This window comes from Aplysia californica, unplaced genomic scaffold (assembly GCF_000002075.1).
Source record: "Aplysia californica isolate F4 #8 unplaced genomic scaffold, AplCal3.0 scaffold01429, whole genome shotgun sequence".
In the NCBI taxonomy this organism is placed as follows: Eukaryota; Metazoa; Mollusca; class Gastropoda; order Aplysiida; family Aplysiidae; genus Aplysia; species Aplysia californica.
Genome location: NW_004798699.1, coordinates 34,687 through 54,128, shown reverse-complemented (window position 1 = coordinate 54,128; position 19,442 = coordinate 34,687). Strand labels below are relative to the sequence as shown.

At 39.2% G+C, this 19,442-nt stretch overlaps 1 protein-coding gene and 1 long non-coding RNA gene across 5 annotated transcripts in view; one reads left to right on the top strand and one right to left on the bottom strand.

Annotated features, from left to right (window-relative positions):
• LOC101859907 (brain tumor protein) overlaps positions 1-19,442 on the bottom strand; it is a 54,010-nt gene that overhangs the window by 11,021 nt on the left and 23,547 nt on the right. For 2 of the 4 annotated variants that reach the window (XM_013090697.2, XM_005112822.3), the window contains exons 5-10: positions 18,582-18,842; positions 15,791-16,105; positions 10,999-11,359; positions 7,405-7,656; positions 6,681-6,774; positions 6,126-6,206 (exon numbers count right to left, since the gene is read on the bottom strand). In XM_013090697.2, coding sequence (XP_012946151.1) covers positions 6,126-6,206; positions 6,681-6,774; positions 7,405-7,656; positions 10,999-11,359; positions 15,791-16,105; positions 18,582-18,842 — 1,364 coding nt within the window. The remainder of the gene's footprint in view (positions 1-6,125; positions 6,207-6,680; positions 6,775-7,404; positions 7,657-10,998; positions 11,360-15,790; positions 16,106-18,581; positions 18,843-19,442) is intronic. The other 2 variants (XM_013090698.2, XM_013090699.2) reach the window with 2 other exon arrangements.
• LOC106013882 lies at positions 2,842-5,200 on the top strand. The gene is made up of 3 exons (XR_001185466.2): positions 2,842-3,283; positions 3,831-3,958; positions 4,582-5,200. It is a non-coding gene; the product is annotated as an uncharacterized LOC106013882 (long non-coding RNA).

Below are 19,442 nucleotides of genomic sequence, written 5' to 3'. Positions count from 1 at the left end.
AGAGGAAATGAAATGAAATAGGACTAGTGGCATCCTCCAACCACCCATCAATCCTTTAAAATACTATGAAGTAGAGAAGGAGAAGCAAACCAACACCAATGTACCAGTCAGAAATATACAAAACGAAGAAACATTTGTTAAGATACAACCTCTATAGAGTTTATGTGAGTAAATTGCCACATTAACAATTACTAGGACTTGTTAATGGCAAAAGAAAAGAAGACGTGTCACGGCGCGGTGGAATCAGGCGCTCGTCAATTTTTGGACATGAGTTATTGGTATAATTTTAAAGCTGCTTCATTTATCGTGCTTTCAATAAAAAACAAACAACAACCCATCTATGTTGAAGAGAAGTCAAGATATCTGCGATTGGAAGGAGGTGAGGTCGCCTGGTTTCAGTGGTGAAACAAGCAAGAAAATAGCCGCCAAGGTTTGGTAACTCCAAAAGCTAAAGAGTCCTTGAACACTGAAGAATGACAAAATTTTGTACCTTTACTGAACTTCTTCCAGTAAAATTCAAATGGAAATATGTGTTTGAATAGACATGGGCTGAGCATAAAAACAAAAATTTGAAGAAAAAAAATTGCCCAACTGGCGGGGAAACGCCTGGTCTGTTTCTCCTATTTCTTTTTATATTTGACAAGCGCCTGATTTCACCACACTGCCTCACGTATATATAATAGGCAAAACGCATGCTGCACAACAACAGTAGATTTTGTAATAACAGTAGCAGGATACCAAACAAAAGCCCCCAGCCGAAAAAAATGTTTTCATTAATTTGACAATTAAAGAAACACACTGGCTAAACAAAACATTCTACAGGCATCAGGCAAAGCAACAAATAGCAGCAACTGACAACACAGAAGAAAGCGACGTTCCAGGTTTAATTGTACAGACTGCACTAGAATAGGAATACATTAGTCTCCATCTAAGATCCCAAGGTTTGGGAGCAAAGAAAATGCAGGATCTTAGCAGATTCGTAACAGAGAATCCAGTCATTTATGATCAGGCCCGCAATCTTCACATTGAGCATACACAAGTTCCAATTTCAAAGTGATCTCATCTGACGTAGCCATGCCCTACCCACTCAGTGTGTGATGTAAGTTCAGGCAGGCGGCTCAAATGCGAGTGCAATATTCGTGGAAAACAAAAATGCAACGACCAGTTCACACCTGTGTGATCCCGTCAGGGGCAAACATTGTACCCACTGATCCAGATTTTGAGACAGGACGTGATCATATTTACGGGAGTAGATGATCTGACGCAACACGCAGTACAATGATAGCAAATTTTCCCTGCTTGGTATTCAGTTTTAGTTTAGCAAGAGTTTTATGGTGCTTGCAACTGCATAAGGTCATATCAGCGCGCAAAAGCACAAGTTGGTCGCATTCACAACAGTTGAACAGAATGGCTTAGTTTTGGTCAATGATCAGACTGGTTGACCAGCTGTGCCCACCTGAGCCTCAGTTCTGTGAATTATGATCTGAAATGCGGGATCTTGGCCGAATGAAGTCTCTTCAGGACAAGACCATACTGTTGACTTTTTATAGTAAAAATTGTCTTCTCAAATCAGTGAGATCGTAAGTGAAGGAGGAAGTAAGTATGATAAATGTTCAATAGGAAAGGAGCAAACCACACCAGGGGGGAAAACTTCCCGCTTTGTCCTGGATTTTGCAACCATTTTCAAAGTGATTTTTTAAAAAGGAAGTCAAAGCAAGGAAGTAGAAATGAATAGAAATGCAAGGTAAAAATTGTGCTATGGTCACGGACAGTCCCTTTCCCTGGGGTGTCAGTTGCATACATCAAAAAACTTCAGAATCAGGGGTGAGGTGTTACAATCCTATTTTTGTCAAATTGAAAGTCTTGAGTTTAAAAACTTTAAAGATTCCAGAAAACCATAACTACTGGCATCACTTTTGATTTCCTAGCTTTCTCTCGTATATTTTCGTTTTTATTCATTTTTATGGTGTTTTTGCAACTGGGAAATCTGAAAAATAAAATTTCTGGCTTTTTCCCGGTTTTCTGGTTGAGTAGAACCCTGTATACACCAAACAAAAAAATAACTTAAAGAAAAATACAAAAATAAAGTAATACAAACCACCAACCAACCAGTATATGACTATGACAATGTATCTATCAGATTTGCCATTGGTGGGGAAGAGTGGAAGCACCTCTTTTTACAACAAATTCACTAAATATTTTTGTTCAATCTGACTTTCCCCAAACATCTAAAACAGTGGCAGATGCAAAGCCTTTAGTCAAGAGAGGGTAACCCGCTAAACAAAGAGTGGCACACCAAAAGTGAAGACCGTGCAAACAGTGAATACAAAAAACAAAAACATACCAGTGCTTCCCAACAACGGAGAAAAAAAGATCTTATTGGTTTTAGCTTCTTTACACTTGAAAATACAGACTTATGGTTTCCATGAAGAGGTATAAAAAATTATACAAATAGTATGTTTAGGTCAAGAGATTCCTTCGCACACAGACGTGGCAGAATGTGACTCCCCTTGAGAGAAAGATCTATGGCAGTGTCTCAGATTCGAAGCGAACTGCACAGTTTGTGCGCGACATCGGACTGTTTGTCTAGCTGCTGTCATCGAGAACGAGGAAGAAGAAGAAAAGGTCAAGAAAGAATGAGCTGATAATAAAATGACCGATCAGTGGAGTTTCTTTTAAATTAAAAAAAATGGTTGGAAGCACTGACACAAACATTCAAATAAAAGAAATAAATATACAAGATGCATTACACAGAGTTAGTTTTCAGACGTATGTGCACTAAAAAAAACCCCAACCAAGTGAGAGTGAAAAGCAACCAAAGACCAAGACATATTTTAACTCTCTCGAGTTCACGCCCTTGTATATCGACCGATATCGGTCGATGGCCGGTGGGCCCAGAGCGAAGCCGGCTGTCGCTATAAAAATTCGCCTAGAGTCTGCTATGTGGTTTATTTCGGTAAAGGAATGGCTAAACTTTTATAAATACACAATTTGTAACTCCTTTTTCGAAAGAGTTAGCCGTTAGAGGTGCCCGGATAATGACCTCAATTTCCCGACCACTTTCGTTTCCTTCGCCTCCATTTTGTAAACAAAGAACAGCTGCGCGACTGTCTTCACAAAAAACGAACAAGTTTTCAAGTAAAATGTCCGATTCTGACCCCGATTATGGTCTGGATGACTCATTTAGTGAGTTTTCTATCGATGACAGAGACTCTGAATCAGATAAAGAGTCTGACAATGACGTAGCAAGTCCTCAACCAGGACCAAGTGGTGCAGCCAACGGGTAAGTGATGATTGCATTGAGCATCTATGAACAGCTAGACCTATCGAAACATAATATTGGCCCGGGGGGTACTAAAACGTGTGTTTTATTGTATAAATGATTAAAATTTTGTGTTTTCTTGTGAAATTGGTTAGAATTGATAGGTTTTTCTCGCTTTTATTATTTTTTTGGCATTTTTTTTGTACCCAAGGTGCGGTTGCTAGCTGCTTGTTTACGTTCAAAATGGCGGATCCTGAGACGATTCTCTTAGTTTACAACATAATACAACTGATTGATAACGTTTGCTATCTACTGCAGTTTGTTATTATTTGTTTCAATTTAAATGTATCATCAATTTTTAATTTTTATGTGAACAAGGGAATAATTTATTTAGATCTAGATCTAGATCTAGTTCTAGAGTCTATTTGACCTCAGCTCAGGTGAGTTGCGAGTTGTCATTTTTGTAAACTGAGTCTGACAAATGGAGAGTGGTATGATTGGAGTGGTGGAAAAAAAAGTCTTGCTGGACTTGTTCTAACATGCCTTGTTCCTGTGCATTTTCCGACAGGGGTGACTTCAGTGGTTCGTAACGTGATGCGGATGATGCAAGGTACCCAAGTTCAAGCCGACGCTGCGGCCAGGCCTGCATCTCGATGAGGACCGGACCAAACAAAATGCGGAAATATCTGACACCAGGTGAATTTTTCCCCTGGTCCATTTGCTTTTTTATAATCATTATTTTTTACAACAAGACTATAAAAAATCAGTAGGTATTGCTAATGCTCAGGCTTTTTTTCTCAAATAATGAAACAATTTGTATGCTTTGCTTGACTATTCATTTACTTTAGTTATAACAAGAATTTACGGACAAATTGGGATGTCTGTTATGTTCAAAATTAACTGTTGATCTGTTGAACACTGTGTGTGTGTGTGTGAGAGAGAGAGAGTTTGTGTGTGTGTGTGTGTGTGTATGTGTGTGTGCTCTTGCATGAGAGGAAGAGAGAAACGGAGGGGGGGGGGGGGCAGAAGAGAGGGTAAAAGAATGAGCGAGACGGAGAGAAGGGTTCATCCCGCACAGATGTACTGTGTGTGTACATTTGTCTGATTGAATGGTGCATTGGTGCGAGCGTTGTATAATTTGTAATGTGTACTTTGCTGTGTTGTTGCTGAATGTTGTATGTTGATGTAGGCTACTGGTATAGCCTATATATCCACCTAAAATTTCTCTCGTGGATCCATCAAATTTATCTTAACATAAATATCTCTTATCATGGATACTTTTATCAACAATTCTTTCTTGTGTTTCTATTTTTCAACAGGTGCTTTCTTCACTCTTTCGAATGGAGGCATTTGTGTTGCAGATCTGCACATACACCTACGAGTAGGCCAACCTTGCGGCAATGAAAGAGACTCGTCCATCTCTAGCGCAGAAATTGTTTTCGTTGTTATCGTCTTGAGAAAGTGTCTAGTTTCAAATGTAACAAGTGTGGAAAAAACTTCTGTTTTAGTAGCACAAGAAACTGTCTTCTTTTAGATCATCCAGCTAATGAGTATGAGTGATGTTTTGTATTCAATGACATACTCTGAGTGGAAATATATGCACAAATGTTTTCGTCACTATTTTTCAACTCAAGTTTTAATTTTTCTTGCATCACAGTTGGTTTATAAACCTTTTAGATGATGAATTCTCTTCTTTTATTGTCAAATAATGTGATTTGAATGTTTTTGTAGAAATACCATAGCCTAATCTTGGCACAATGGGAGTAATAAGAGAATTTTGTGAAAATTCTATTTTCGGTAACAATTATCTCCAAAATACATGTAATTTTCCATGTGCCACCAAAGTGTTCATATGGGTCCTAAATTATTCATTCTTTGTCTGTCATGAGCAGAAATGGACATTCTTTTAGAATATCAATAAATTTTGGGTCAATCTGATCATACTTTTTTTTTTCCTTCTTTATGTTTGTCAGTTTCATGTAAAATTGTGTGCGCAATCTATTTTTAGTAACAGTTAAAGTAGGTCACCACTGAAAGCAGACATAAAAAAAATTAATTGTTATCATTTTACTGTATTCTACATTCAATTTCCTTTACATAGATACATAATAAGCTTGGGTATAGTACAAGACATACTCACACCAGGGCAAAGATCTGAAGAGGTTGTGAATCGACACAATTTTCTCAAAAAGTGGCGAACCCGAGAGAGTTAAAAAAGAGAAGGGTTTTGGCACACCTCAATATATTTCAGAGCTGAAACAGACGAGGGCGTTGACAAAAACTATCAAATCTACTGCCTCCTTTCCTATCACTTTAGTAAACGAAACAAACATTGATAACATGTGAAGTAAGTTCAAGCGCAGAAGTATTCTCACTGGCAATAACAGTTAATACCTAACAGCTTGACCAGCACCCGCTTAGAACATGACAGTCTAGTGATGGAAGGGGACGGGGCTTCCTATGATTGGTTGAAGGGGACTGGTTTCTTATGTTCCAGAACCCAAGTCAGGATAACTACCGGAGGTCAAGAACAGTTTATTTGTAAATTCAAACAGATCTTCACCACATGGATCTTACAAGGGCAACTCTAGTTATTTGTTCAGGGGAAGGCACAATTTTTCTGCCCTAAACCAACCAATATCCTGTTCCCCAAACAGTCTACCTACTGTTTCCCCAATATCTAAGCACTAGGATTATATGAACAGAATACAGTACAATAATAAAGCAGAATACATTAGTGCAACAGAAACATATGCTTGAAGATTTCCTTCACCCACACTGATCACAGCAAACCACATATAAAGACACACAATGCATGCACACTATAGACAAGCAAGTGCTAGGTACAACAGAATCAAATAACCTCAGGGGCACTTCATTGACTTGTTTGTGCTGGGGTCCCCAGTGGCCAATCTCCGTGTCGCCCATGCCACTCGGGAATCTGCTGAATAACAAGGGCCAAGGGCCAGTCAACACCAGACGTATAACCAAGAACAAAACACCTTGAACAATTGTGGGGACAAAAACAGAAATCATTTATACATTGGGCATTTCATTCTGCCCCCCCCCCCCCCCCCCCAAACAGGTCTTATAGGTTGTAAAAGTTCGTATTCCATTTTTCTCATGTCCATCTGAATTTATATGAGCATGTATGAAAACCTTCCAACTTTAACCTACACCTGTACTCTGGCGATGCAAACAAACAGAACACAGGCCAGAACACAAGTGTGCTTACATTGGACACAGAAGAAGACTGAACTTGTAATTTTATAAATCAATAAGCCCACTGTCAAACAAACTACTGAATGTTAACACAGGAACAAAATGTTTAATGATGGGAAAAACGTTTCTCCCCTTCCAACACAACAAAGCACAAGAACAAAGAAAAAATAAATAAATTAAACAACTAGATAAATACCTGATCTGCATGGCATTCGTTTTGCTTGAACGCCTGACAGGAGGATACGGTTCATTGGAGAAGTTTGGAGAACCCAGTTCTGGAGGAACAGGTGCTGTGATTACAAACAAAATGAAATGTTTTAGTAAGAGTTTTACGGCACTTGCAACACTATAAGGTCATATAAGTGCCGAAGATTAGAGGTGTTACAAGAGAGTAACAAACACAAAAAAAGGAGGAGCGAGAAGGATGATAGATGTTCGGTAGGAAGGAAGGAGCAAACCACACCACAGCACCCGCCAACCACCCACACATAATGAAATAAATGAGCCATATTAAGTAGAAGGGAAAGACATCCAAAACAACAGCCAAAAATAATTGTGAATGATGGTCAAAGAAAACAGTTAACATCTGGCTACACTTCTCATCAACACTGTCAATGGCTGATCTAATTTCTTTTTTTGTTTTAATTATAGAAAATTCAAGGGTTAAACTTGCGATACATCCCATAAAAAGTAGCCCTTTTTAACCCTCGGAATCCATGACTCAAGCAAGCTAAATTGTCAATCCTAAGTCATTTGAACTGAATTTTAGAAATGCCCTCCCAGTGCTCAACAATTTGTTGTATGAACACACTGTCCTGCATTAATCAGTAATATTACTTGAAACAAACACTGATGTCAGATTAAAATTCCACGATGAAGTGTAGAAAACAATGCCACCGGTGTTTAACTAAAGAACTTACCAGCAGCATTGAAATGATCAATCGAGCCAATGCTGTTAAAGGTGTTAATAGTTGGAGGTGGAGGCTGATTTAGCAAAGAGGCAAGCCCTTCAATATTAGCACTCTGAACTGTTGCTGCTGAAGTACTGGAGACCGGAGTCGCAGCCCCCAGAATACTGGCCAAGGAATTATCGCCTGATCCAGAAGTGATAGCATTGCCTTGTGCTCCCACAATAGGGCCAGACATGCTCATCCCTGGAGCAAACAGAGGACCTGAAAAGTAAAAAATAATCATATAAAGACTATCATGTATGGTACAGAAGGTAGGAGTGCTTTTTAAAAACTAATTTCAGAAACTGTACTTGCGAAGTCCTTGGGCACGGGAATATAAAAAATAAAAAAGAATGGGTCTTTGGCACCACTTGGAAATTATATTTCTTCAAAACCTTAACTTTCTGAGACATGTATCTTAAAAAGAATTTCAAAATAACAAATAACTCTACGCATGAGGCGGATGACTCCCCAATAATGTATACACTGGGTTGGAACAGGAGCTGTTCTCAGTGTACTAGCCTGCTCAAAGGATACACACAACCAGAGTAGCTCATATAATGTCCCAATTTGCAGCTTTTGAAAAAAGACAAAAACACACACACGTTCTGAAAACATGTCACATAAAAAACATTTACAGTGGAAACCTGATACAACAGGGGTGTTAGGACCAGAGAAAAAGTCCTGTTATATCAGATCCCTGTTATATCATAAATGCAAGGGAAGTAATCATTTGTGGACTAATCCAGCTGCATTAGGACTAGATCGAAGTCTACATCACACTGCAGCCTTCTCTCGCCTTACCCGCTGCGCGTGCTTGCGTGGGCTTGCTCCATCACTGTGTCACTCTCTCTCATGTTTTAGACATTGTTAACGAGCCTTTGTCCCTGCTATAACCAATTGCACTTCGATGAGGCCGTTATTGTCGATAACTTTTAATAAAGACGAAAGAGTAGCAGAGATGCCAACCACAGAAAACCAATATGAGTATTGGGAAATATGAAAATGTGTATTTTCAGGGGGAAATGTGTATTCTCCACGACCGACCGACCAACCAGTAAAATGTTCAGAGTGTCCAGCAATATTTCCTGGAAAAAAACTACTAGCTCACCAGCTCGAAAAAGGGAGCACATAGGCGTACAATAAACATGTATCCAGTCAACAACATGACAGTGTCGTACTGGGGTCTTGTTTGACTTAAGTTCAGTCTGTTGTAACAACTGTGGGGGGGGAAGATGCAGTGACACTGAAAATCTGCCCGTCTTGAACAGAAAGCTACAACATACACTGTAGGTATAATTTACTATCACCCATCCAATGACACGTGAACATTTTATTTCAATTACACAGACTTGCAAAGTATGAAGGGTCCTGATTCCGCACACGGCCTGCACCAATGCGCGCTTTGCAGAGAGCTCTAATCAAAATTCTGAAATTTGCCTCCAAGTTTTTGTCCTCTGGGTGTTTCCTTCACGCCTCCTCCCCCCGAGTGTATTTAAAAAAAATCGATAATCCCCTTCCGTAGTCCTATACTTGGCAACGCCGTTACTCCCAACAAACACGGTCTTTGCTCACACGATGCCGCATTTATTTGTGATGTGAATGCGAGCAGGTTCATTGACCGGTCACGATAAGCCCGACAATCTAAAAATCGGACGACGCTTGTACTTTCTTTTCTTTTTTTCCTACAAGTGACAGCACAGAGACGAGTTCGAGAAATTTTATTTGCACGGCAACACAGCGTTTACACTGCATGTCACAAAGAAGTTGCGTTATCAGTCTACCGCTGGCAAACTTCTCGGTGGTAACAAAAGCGAAAGTAAATCTTGATTTTCCCGATCAAGCCTCGATGTCACAAACATTTCCGCCTGCCGCCATAGCCGCATGTTCGCATGAAAGTGAAACGTACTCTTGGAGGAGGAAAAGCTAAACGAATATAATATCACAATCGCGACCGGCAAAAATGAACTTACTGACCTTATCGGACTTGGTTTTCAATTATTCCAGTTCCGCGATACTGATACTATTTTGACAAAAGAGGGGACTTGAGATAATTAGGTTTACTCGCCCAAACTGGATCTCGTATTTTTCGCATTCCAGGATGTGTATTTTTTCATGAAAAGTCTTATTCGCGTATTTCCGGGGAAAAAATCGTACTAAAATACGTAAAATCGTACTGGTTGGCATCTCTGGAGTAGGAAGAAAAGGGATTATGTTATTACCGGATCCCTGTTATTACCAGGCCTGTTATATATGGTTTCCACTGTAATACAAAACAGACCAACTTGTCTCTCTCTGGGTACCGCAAACTAGCATGTCAGAGACCAAAACCCATATTTTTACCCTCCTAAAACACAGTGTGATCATACATACACACAGACACTTGATATATCAGAAAAAAGAGGGGCTTTTCTTCTTTTCAGTGGTATTATTTATTTGAATCAAGGATTCTTTTGAAAGCAAAAACTTGTGGGATAAAAGACAACACTATCAAGGTTTTCACCGCTGCGACTGCGCGTTTCATAGTGTATTGATTTTTTAGGTGACCTCGGTTGAACAGGAACTAGGAGCGTATGATATTAAAGACTGCAATCTGATTCGTCGATAATTCAAGATGAGAAAACGCTCTGTCCGGTGATATATTTCTGAAGACTGTCCTTAAAAAATTAATAAAAGAGATTTGCGTGTGAAAATTTTCTATGCTGTTTTAAAAAAAAAAATGAAACCAGTGATCGGACTATGGAAATATATTGACAGAAAGCCCATTCATTCCTCTCCAAGAATAACACAGCCATTATACGCAAATAAATACAGGATGCTCCCAATCAGGACATCATCGGCGTAGTTTCGCACAAATTCGTTCTCCTTCCTGTCAGCGCGGCCCAGCGCGCAGCCGATAAGCCAGTGTCGCGAGTGGGGATTTTCCACCTCCCCTTGTCAAAAAGCCACGTTTACGTCAATAAATTTCCATCTTCTGGTTATATGATAGCCCTGACAAAAATTGGGCTTGTTCTCTATGTGTATGATTGTGTGTTTACAAGTTTTTGGGAATGTCCATTCAGATTTAAGAATGTTATGACATCTCAAAGTGCCAAAGGATGGATGTCAACAAAGAAGCCCTTACAGGGAATCAGGCTTACTCTGCTCACCTCTCAAGCATCAACAGCACAAAGTCTGCTTCAACTGTCAAGGCATCCCAGAAAAAGCGGGTCACAAGAGTGTGACAAACACACAAAAGAAGAAGAGGAAAATGATGATAGTAAGGATTGGGAAAAAAAAGCAGCAGTTCCCTGTAGAAGTTCAGGCACAGTTATGAACATGACAATGATGAATCAGTCCATTTATAATTACTATTCTACTGTGCATAAGAACAAGTTAATGTCCCTCCTCTGGGAACAGCCTAAAAGACACTTCAGTCAAAGGCACCGCCCCCGGGTGCGTGTACGTGTGTGTGAAAAGCAGTGGGACGTTCAGAGTGAGAGATATCTGTGAAAGAATCCGATCCTTTGCGTTCTATCTTGACAGTCAATAAACAAAGACAAACGAAAAGCACTCTCCACTCACTTTGACTTTGGTGGAGCTTGGCCATAGCAGCTGCATTCATCATGGCAGCATTGCCACCACTGCTGTGACTGACATTGTCCACAGAAATACCACTGTCTGATAAAGGACTGTTGTTGCCAGACACTGTGCCGTCGTGGTGCTGCGACAGAGCCACATTGCTCAGGCCAGATATGCCTGCAAGAGGCAGACTATCTATGCCTTGGCCCATGCCCATGTTCATGGCACCCCCTCGTAAATTCCCAAGATTCATCAGTTCTTGGTTGCTTGGAGACTGAATCAGGTTACTCCCCACAGAAAGCATGTTTGGTAGAGAGAAGCCTTCATTCTCAAACGGGGACTGTAGCTGCATCCCACTCTGGGCCTAGAGAAACAAATAGACAGAGTAAGTTAGTTTAGTTTTAGTAGAGGGTAGTTTAGAGAAATAAAAGACTCAGCAACTGGAAAACTAGTCAACGCTCTGTAAACAATGGGTAATAGCTAAGTCTAAATGCACTAATTGTAAAAATTTTTTTTTAGGATCATTAACTTTTAACCAACTTTTCATATAAGTTGTACAAATGCAAGTGCCCCCCCCCCCCCCCCCCCAAACCCCCATGAACATAACCAACCCTAACTAAAAATTAGCAAGGTCATACCTCACATTGACTTACACCTGTTATTTCAGAAACAATACACGAAAATGGCACATTTCTGCTTAAATGCAATTCCGTCCACTCTAGAAGATAAAATTTAGGTATACATTGAAAAAAAAAGGCCAGCTTGTAGAAAGCATCAACTGAATAACATGTAATAACGCAAAAATATCTACTACGCTCTTACCATTTCCCCTTTCTCTTTTGAAAAATATCCAAAAGTGCTTTTCACAGCATTGCTGAAAGATGGGGCATCAGTCTTGAATTCTGTGTTGGCTGGTATGTCTGGCATAATGAAACCCATGCACAAAGTATTTAGCTGGGTCAACATCATTTGCAGGAGTTGAGCAATTTGGCCCGCATGACCATGTTCACAAACACGATCTACAAAGCCTTTTGCCTGGGACAACTGGTTCTCGAAGTTGGACAACTTGTGAGTGCGCTCCATTAAGCACAACTCTCGTTTCTCGTGCAACTCATCAAGCTCTTTCAAAAATGCATTCTGAAAAAGAAAAAATGTGTGTGAGTATATTATTCAGCGCATGCACCAACTTATGTGCAGAGGTGCCAACTGGTCAGACGCATAAAAATCCTGAACTTTTTTTAGCCACATTGAAACACCCACTAGAAAATAATTTATACGGATCATAGTCTAAATAAAACTTGTTCCATGACTTTAAAAACATATTTGGCCTGAAATCAGGCAAATTGTAGACTATTTCAGAAATCTGGATTTTCATATTTATGCAAAAAATTAGTACCCATCCCCAAATTTTAAACCATATATATTACTTTCTGCCGTACTCGTCGCTTGCTTTTGTTTTACAGTACTTGCAACATAGAAAGGTCATAGAAGTGCTGAAAATTAGTTGTTACAAGAGAGTAACAAATACAAAAAAAGGAGAGATAAGGACTATAGATGTTTGATAGGAGCAAACCAAACCAGAGCACCCATCAACCACCCACTGTTTTCACCTCAGAACAATAATACAGGACAATCACTACAAGAAGCCATGCTCTCTTCTAAAGTAACTTTTACGACAAAGGAGTTTTCGAGGTTTGAGACTTCCTGTTGAGCCTACAATGCATAAGCTCATTATGTCATTAAAGAAGTTGATAAGCTAAGCTGGGACCAACCTACATGTAGCCTTAACTCTAGTCCTGCGGGGTTAACCGGAAGAGGACTCTTATCGATCGATGACCCACCTACATCGCCTGCGAGCTTGTGCCGCGGGGCGCCGGGGTCAGACACCGGTCACGCGAGCGTGCTGCGGCAGGTCAGGGAAACACATCTTTTACAGCAAACTGATATGATCAATGAATAAGTGTTACGATCACACGAATAATCCCATTTTCTACTCGTCGGTTGATCAGAGACGCTGAGATTGGAAGTTACACCAAATCGAATAACTTTTCCAGAGTTTTCCAGATTTCACACCTATTATGAATGAACTTGCGAACAGCTGCTTATCAGCTATCGTTCGAAAGAGGAAAAAAACGGGATAATTTCCTAATATTTTTTTTATTCAGTTGCTCTCAAATTTCTCCCTCTGGTAGGACAATGGTTCAAAAACCACCAAATATGATTATTTATATCAGGAAACAACGTTTGGTGTAAGAATTAGATCGTTTGAAAAGTGAGGAAAGGTGTTTGCATTGAAAGATGAAAGTCCTATTTCCTGAATATCCTTTCGAGTCCCTCAAGTGTATAACTGGGTCAAAATGCTCATATTTCATTGGATGAACGTCTCAACCGACGTTCTGTTATCTCTACCAACGCCTCGCGTTGCAAAACAATGCAGTAAGTTCCAAATGGACACACAGGCACAAGCAGACTGACCCACACACATCTTAGCACACAGATGCAGACCCCGCCCTAAACGAAATGCGTTGCCCGCGCGGGACGACGACTGATCAGGGACCAGCTGTGGAGCGCCGCGCGGGATTGCACTTATCGGGCAAACATTTATCAGGGACCAGAATCTTAAGGGTTAAAAAAGGATAACATCACTCACTGCCATGGCCCATGTATGTGTGGCCAGAGGACTGCATATCAATATTCATTATTTCAGTGCTTTGGTTACCTAACAGTAATGACTTTAACACTTACGTCACTTTGTAACTATTAAGAATTTTGTTCTTGCCATCAAAAATATCTGCCACACATCTACAACTAAATCAACAACACAACCATTGTATTTTTCTAAATTGAGAGACAATTTCTTTGACAGAAGTATTCCTTTCCTCCACTCAGTAGACTTATTAAGAATCTGGTCTCCACTACCATTTAATTTTTTAGTTTGCTGAAGATACATTTCACAGATCTCGGTACTCTGAAATATTACCATAAATTGTGAATTTTGACCAGAGACCCCTCAAAAAGCAAAAGCAATTGCCTTTGCAATGAATTTAGTTTAAAATCACTAATTATATTTCTTTTTAGTTTTAGTAAGAGTTTTACGGCATTTACAACACAATAAGGTCATATAAATGCCGAAGCTTAGAGATAATAGATGTTACAAGAGAGTAACACACAAAACAGAAGGAGGAAAGATTACGATGGTAGATATTTGATAGGAAAGAAGGAGCAAACCACACCAGAGCACCCGCCAACCACCCACTATACTTCTTTAAAAGCAGGTAATCTACCACAACAAAACTACATGTTAGCTAGCCCAGTACAATGATTTTTTATGCAACTACTTCACAATGGTGGATGTTAAAAACTAAAAGACCAACAACTGAAGCACTTGATGAAAATCTGAACTTGAGTCAAGAGAAGCACACTGACACAATAATGGTCATTTAGTGCTAAGATAAAGTAAGACACAGACAACAGGAAGAAAGTAAAGACGTGAGACCTACCAGTGGCGTCCTCAAACCACCTAAAATGAAAATTGGAACAGCTTTGACTTCATCACATCAGGTAAAAGATAGGACAATGTAAAAATCAGTATAACCAAGGAAAGTGTACTCACCCTTGTCTCTTCCAAAACTGCTTTGTAGCTCTGAAAGGTCTCTTCAATTAAGCCTTTGGTGTTGTCCTTTTGCATCTCCAGTTCCTCAAAAGCCAAATTGAGATTGGAGCTGATTTTCTGACATTCATCAAGTTTCTTCCCACATTCTGCGGTGAACTTGTCCAGAGTTTCTTTCTTGCTACTGATAGCCTCTGAAAGCTGTTTCACATTGTGTTCTGGAGTGCTGTGAGACTTCTGAACACATTCCTGGCATGCTGGTACCTGAATGACAAATTAAACAACATTATCTCCATCATAAATACTGAAACATGTTTTTCATAGGAGAGTCAGCAACTTTCTTATACTCGAAGTGTTATCTTCTGTGCCAAAAAAATGTTCTGAAAAGACATGCCAATGTATAATAGTTTCCCTGACTCAAAAAAATTTCCTTTTCTGAAATTGCAAATATACCAACTTTATTTTTTACTTTTCATATAAAATTATACACAATCCACTTTCTTTCTTGCTGGCATGGATAATTGTGTATAAAACTTCCTGAAATGTCTTTCTATTCCCATAAGGTTGTTGGTATTCCAGTAAAAAAAAACCTAACAAATCAATACTAATACTCCTTCCTTTCTTATATGGGTTGACTTATGATAACCATACAGCTGAAATTGTCTTTTAACACAGCCACCAGTAGTCAGTGAGAAAATTGGTCATTTTAAGATTGTCAAAAACAGGGGGCAAGTACACAAGTTTAAGAAAGTATGGATTTCCGTAAAATATGACAGATCGGAAGCACTGTTTATTTTCGTGTTCAAATATTAAATGTTACAACCATATGGCACCACTTTTCACTCCTTAATCTGAACATCAATTTCTGCACTGCAGCCTAATCTTGCTCTCATAAAATCCTTACTGATAGTTTCTAACAACGATTTTCTTTCTTACATACATTTCGTTATTTTAGTAAGAGTTTTACGGCCAACCCTAACTAAAAATTAGCAAGGTCATACCTCACATTGACTTACACCTGTTATTTCAGAAACAATACACGAAAATGGCACATTTCTGCTTAAATGCAATTCCGTCCACTCTAGAAGATAAAATTTAGGTATACATTGAAAAAAAAAGGCCAGCTTGTAGAAAGCATCAACTGAATAACATGTAATAACGCAAAAATATCTACTACGCTCTTACCATTTCCCCTTTCTCTTTTGAAAAATATCCAAAAGTGCTTTTCACAGCATTGCTGAAAGATGGGGCATCAGTCTTGAATTCTGTGTTGGCTGGTATGTCTGGCATAATGAAACCCATGCACAAAGTATTTAGCTGGGTCAACATCATTTGCAGGAGTTGAGCAATTTGGCCCGCATGACCATGTTCACAAACACGATCTACAAAGCCTTTTGCCTGGGACAACTGGTTCTCGAAGTTGGACAACTTGTGAGTGCGCTCCATTAAGCACAACTCTCGTTTCTCGTGCAACTCATCAAGCTCTTTCAAAAATGCATTCTGAAAAAGAAAAAATGTGTGTGAGTATATTATTCAGCGCATGCACCAACTTATGTGCAGAGGTGCCAACTGGTCAGACGCATAAAAATCCTGAACTTTTTTTAGCCACATTGAAACACCCACTAGAAAATAATTTATACGGATCATAGTCTAAATAAAACTTGTTCCATGACTTTAAAAACATATTTGGCCTGAAATCAGGCAAATTGTAGACTATTTCAGAAATCTGGATTTTCATATTTATGCAAAAAATTAGTACCCATCCCCAAATTTTAAACCATATATATTACTTTCTGCCGTACTCGTCGCTTGCTTTTGTTTTACAGTACTTGCAACATAGAAAGGTCATAGAAGTGCTGAAAATTAGTTGTTACAAGAGAGTAACAAATACAAAAAAAGGAGAGATAAGGACTATAGATGTTTGATAGGAGCAAACCAAACCAGAGCACCCATCAACCACCCACTGTTTTCACCTCAGAACAATAATACAGGACAATCACTACAAGAAGCCATGCTCTCTTCTAAAGTAACTTTTACGACAAAGGAGTTTTCGAGGTTTGAGACTTCCTGTTGAGCCTACAATGCATAAGCTCATTATGTCATTAAAGAAGTTGATAAGCTAAGCTGGGACCAACCTACATGTAGCCTTAACTCTAGTCCTGCGGGGTTAACCGGAAGAGGACTCTTATCGATCGATGACCCACCTACATCGCCTGCGAGCTTGTGCCGCGGGGCGCCGGGGTCAGACACCGGTCACGCGAGCGTGCTGCGGCAGGTCAGGGAAACACATCTTTTACAGCAAACTGATATGATCAATGAATAAGTGTTACGATCACACGAATAATCCCATTATCCCCTCGTTGGTAGATCAGAGACGCTGAGATTGGAAGTTACACCAAATCGAATAACTTTTCCAGAGTTTTCCAGATTTCACACCTATTATGAATGAACTTGCGAACAGCTGCTTATCAGCTATCGTTCGAAAGGGGAAAAAAATGGGATAATTTCCTAATATTTTTTTTATTCAGTTGCTCTCAAATGTCTCCCTCTGGTAGGACAATGGTTCAAAAACCACCAAATATGATTATTTATATCAGGAAACAACGTTTGGTGTAAGAATTAGATCGTTTGAAAAGTGAGGAAAGGTGTTTGCATTGAAAGATGAAAGTCCTATTTCCTGAATATCCTTTCGAGTCCCTCAAGTGTATAACTGGGTCAAAATGCTCATATTTCATTGGATGAACGTCTCAACCGACGTTCTGTTATCTCTACCAACGCCTCGCGTTGCAAAACAATGCAGTAAGTTCCAAATGGACACACAGGCACAAGCAGACTGACCCACACACATCTTAGCACACAGATGCAGACCCCGCCCTAAACGAAATGCGTTGCCCGCGCGGGACGACGACTGATCAGGGACCAGCTGTGGAGCGCCGCGCGGGATTGCACTTATCGGGCAAACATTTATCAGGGACCAGAATCTTAAGGGTTAAAAAAGGATAACATCACTCACTGCCATGGCCCATGTATGTGTGGCCAGAGGACTGCATATCAATATTCATTATTTCAGTGCTTTGGTTACCTAACAGTAATGACTTTAACACTTACGTCACTTTGTAACTATTAAGAATTTTGTTCTTGCCATCAAAAATATCTGCCACACATCTACAACTAAATCAACAACACAACCATTGTATTTTTCTAAATTGAGAGACAATTTCTTTGACAGAAGTATTCCTTTCCTCCACTCAGTAGACTTATTAAGAATCTGGTCTCCACTACCATTTAATTTTTTAGTTTGCTGAAGATACATTTCACAGATCTCGGTACTCTGAAATATTACCATAAATTGTGAATTTTGACCAGAGACCCCTCAAAAAGCAAAAGCAATTGCCTTTGCAATGAATTTAGTTTAAAATCACTAATTATATTTCTTTTTAGTTTTAGTAAGAGTTTTACGGCATTTACAACACAATAAGGTCATATAAATGCCGAAGCTTAGAGATAATAGATGTTACAAGAGAGTAACACACAAAACAGAAGGAGGAAAGATTACGATGGTAGATATTTGATAGGAAAGAAGGAGCAAACCACACCAGAGCACCCGCCAACCACCCACTATACTTCTTTAAAAGCAGGTAATCTACCACAACAAAACTACATGTTAGCTAGCCCAGTACAATGATTTTTTATGCAACTACTTCACAATGGTGGATGTTAAAAACTAAAAGACCAACAACTGAAGCACTTGATGAAAATCTGAACTTGAGTCAAGAGAAGCACACTGACACAATAATGGTCATTTAGTGCTAAGATAAAGTAAGACACAGACAACAGGAAGAAAGTAAAGACGTGAGACCTACCAGTGGCGTCCTCAAACCACCTAAAATGAAAATTGGAACAGCTTTGACTTCATCACATCAGGTAAAAGATAGGACAATGTAAAAATCAGTATAACCAAGGAAAGTGTACTCACCCTTGTCTCTTCCAAAACTGCTTTGTAGCTCTGAAAGGTCTCTTCAATTAAGCCTTTGGTGTTGTCCTTTTGCATCTCCAGTTCCTCAAAAGCCAAATTGAGATTGGAGCTGATTTTCTGACATTCATCAAGTTTCTTCCCACATTCTGCGGTGAACTTGTCCAGAGTTTCTTTCTTGCTACTGATAGCCTCTGAAAGCTGTTTCACATTGTGTTCTGGAGTGCTGTGAGACTTCTGAACACATTCCTGGCATGCTGGTACCTGAATGACAAATTAAACAACATTATCTCCATCATAAATACTGAAACATGTTTTTCATAGGAGAGTCAGCAACTTTCTTATACTCGAAGTGTTATCTTCTGTGCCAAAAAAATGTTCTGAAAAGACATGCCAATGTATAATAGTTTCCCTGACTCAAAAAAATTTCCTTTTCTGAAATTGCAAATATACCAACTTTATTTTTTACTTTTCATATAAAATTATACACAATCCACTTTCTTTCTTGCTGGCATGGATAATTGTGTATAAAACTTCCTGAAATGTCTTTCTATTCCCATAAGGTTGTTGGTATTCCAGTAAAAAAAAACCTAACAAATCAATACTAATACTCCTTCCTTTCTTATATGGGTTGACTTATGATAACCATACAGCTGAAATTGTCTTTTAACACAGCCACCAGTAGTCAGTGAGAAAATTGGTCATTTTAAGATTGTCAAAAACAGGGGGCAAGTACACAAGTTTAAGAAAGTATGGATTTCCGTAAAATATGACAGATCGGAAGCACTGTTTATTTTCGTGTTCAAATATTAAATGTTACAACCATATGGCACCACTTTTCACTCCTTAATCTGAACATCAATT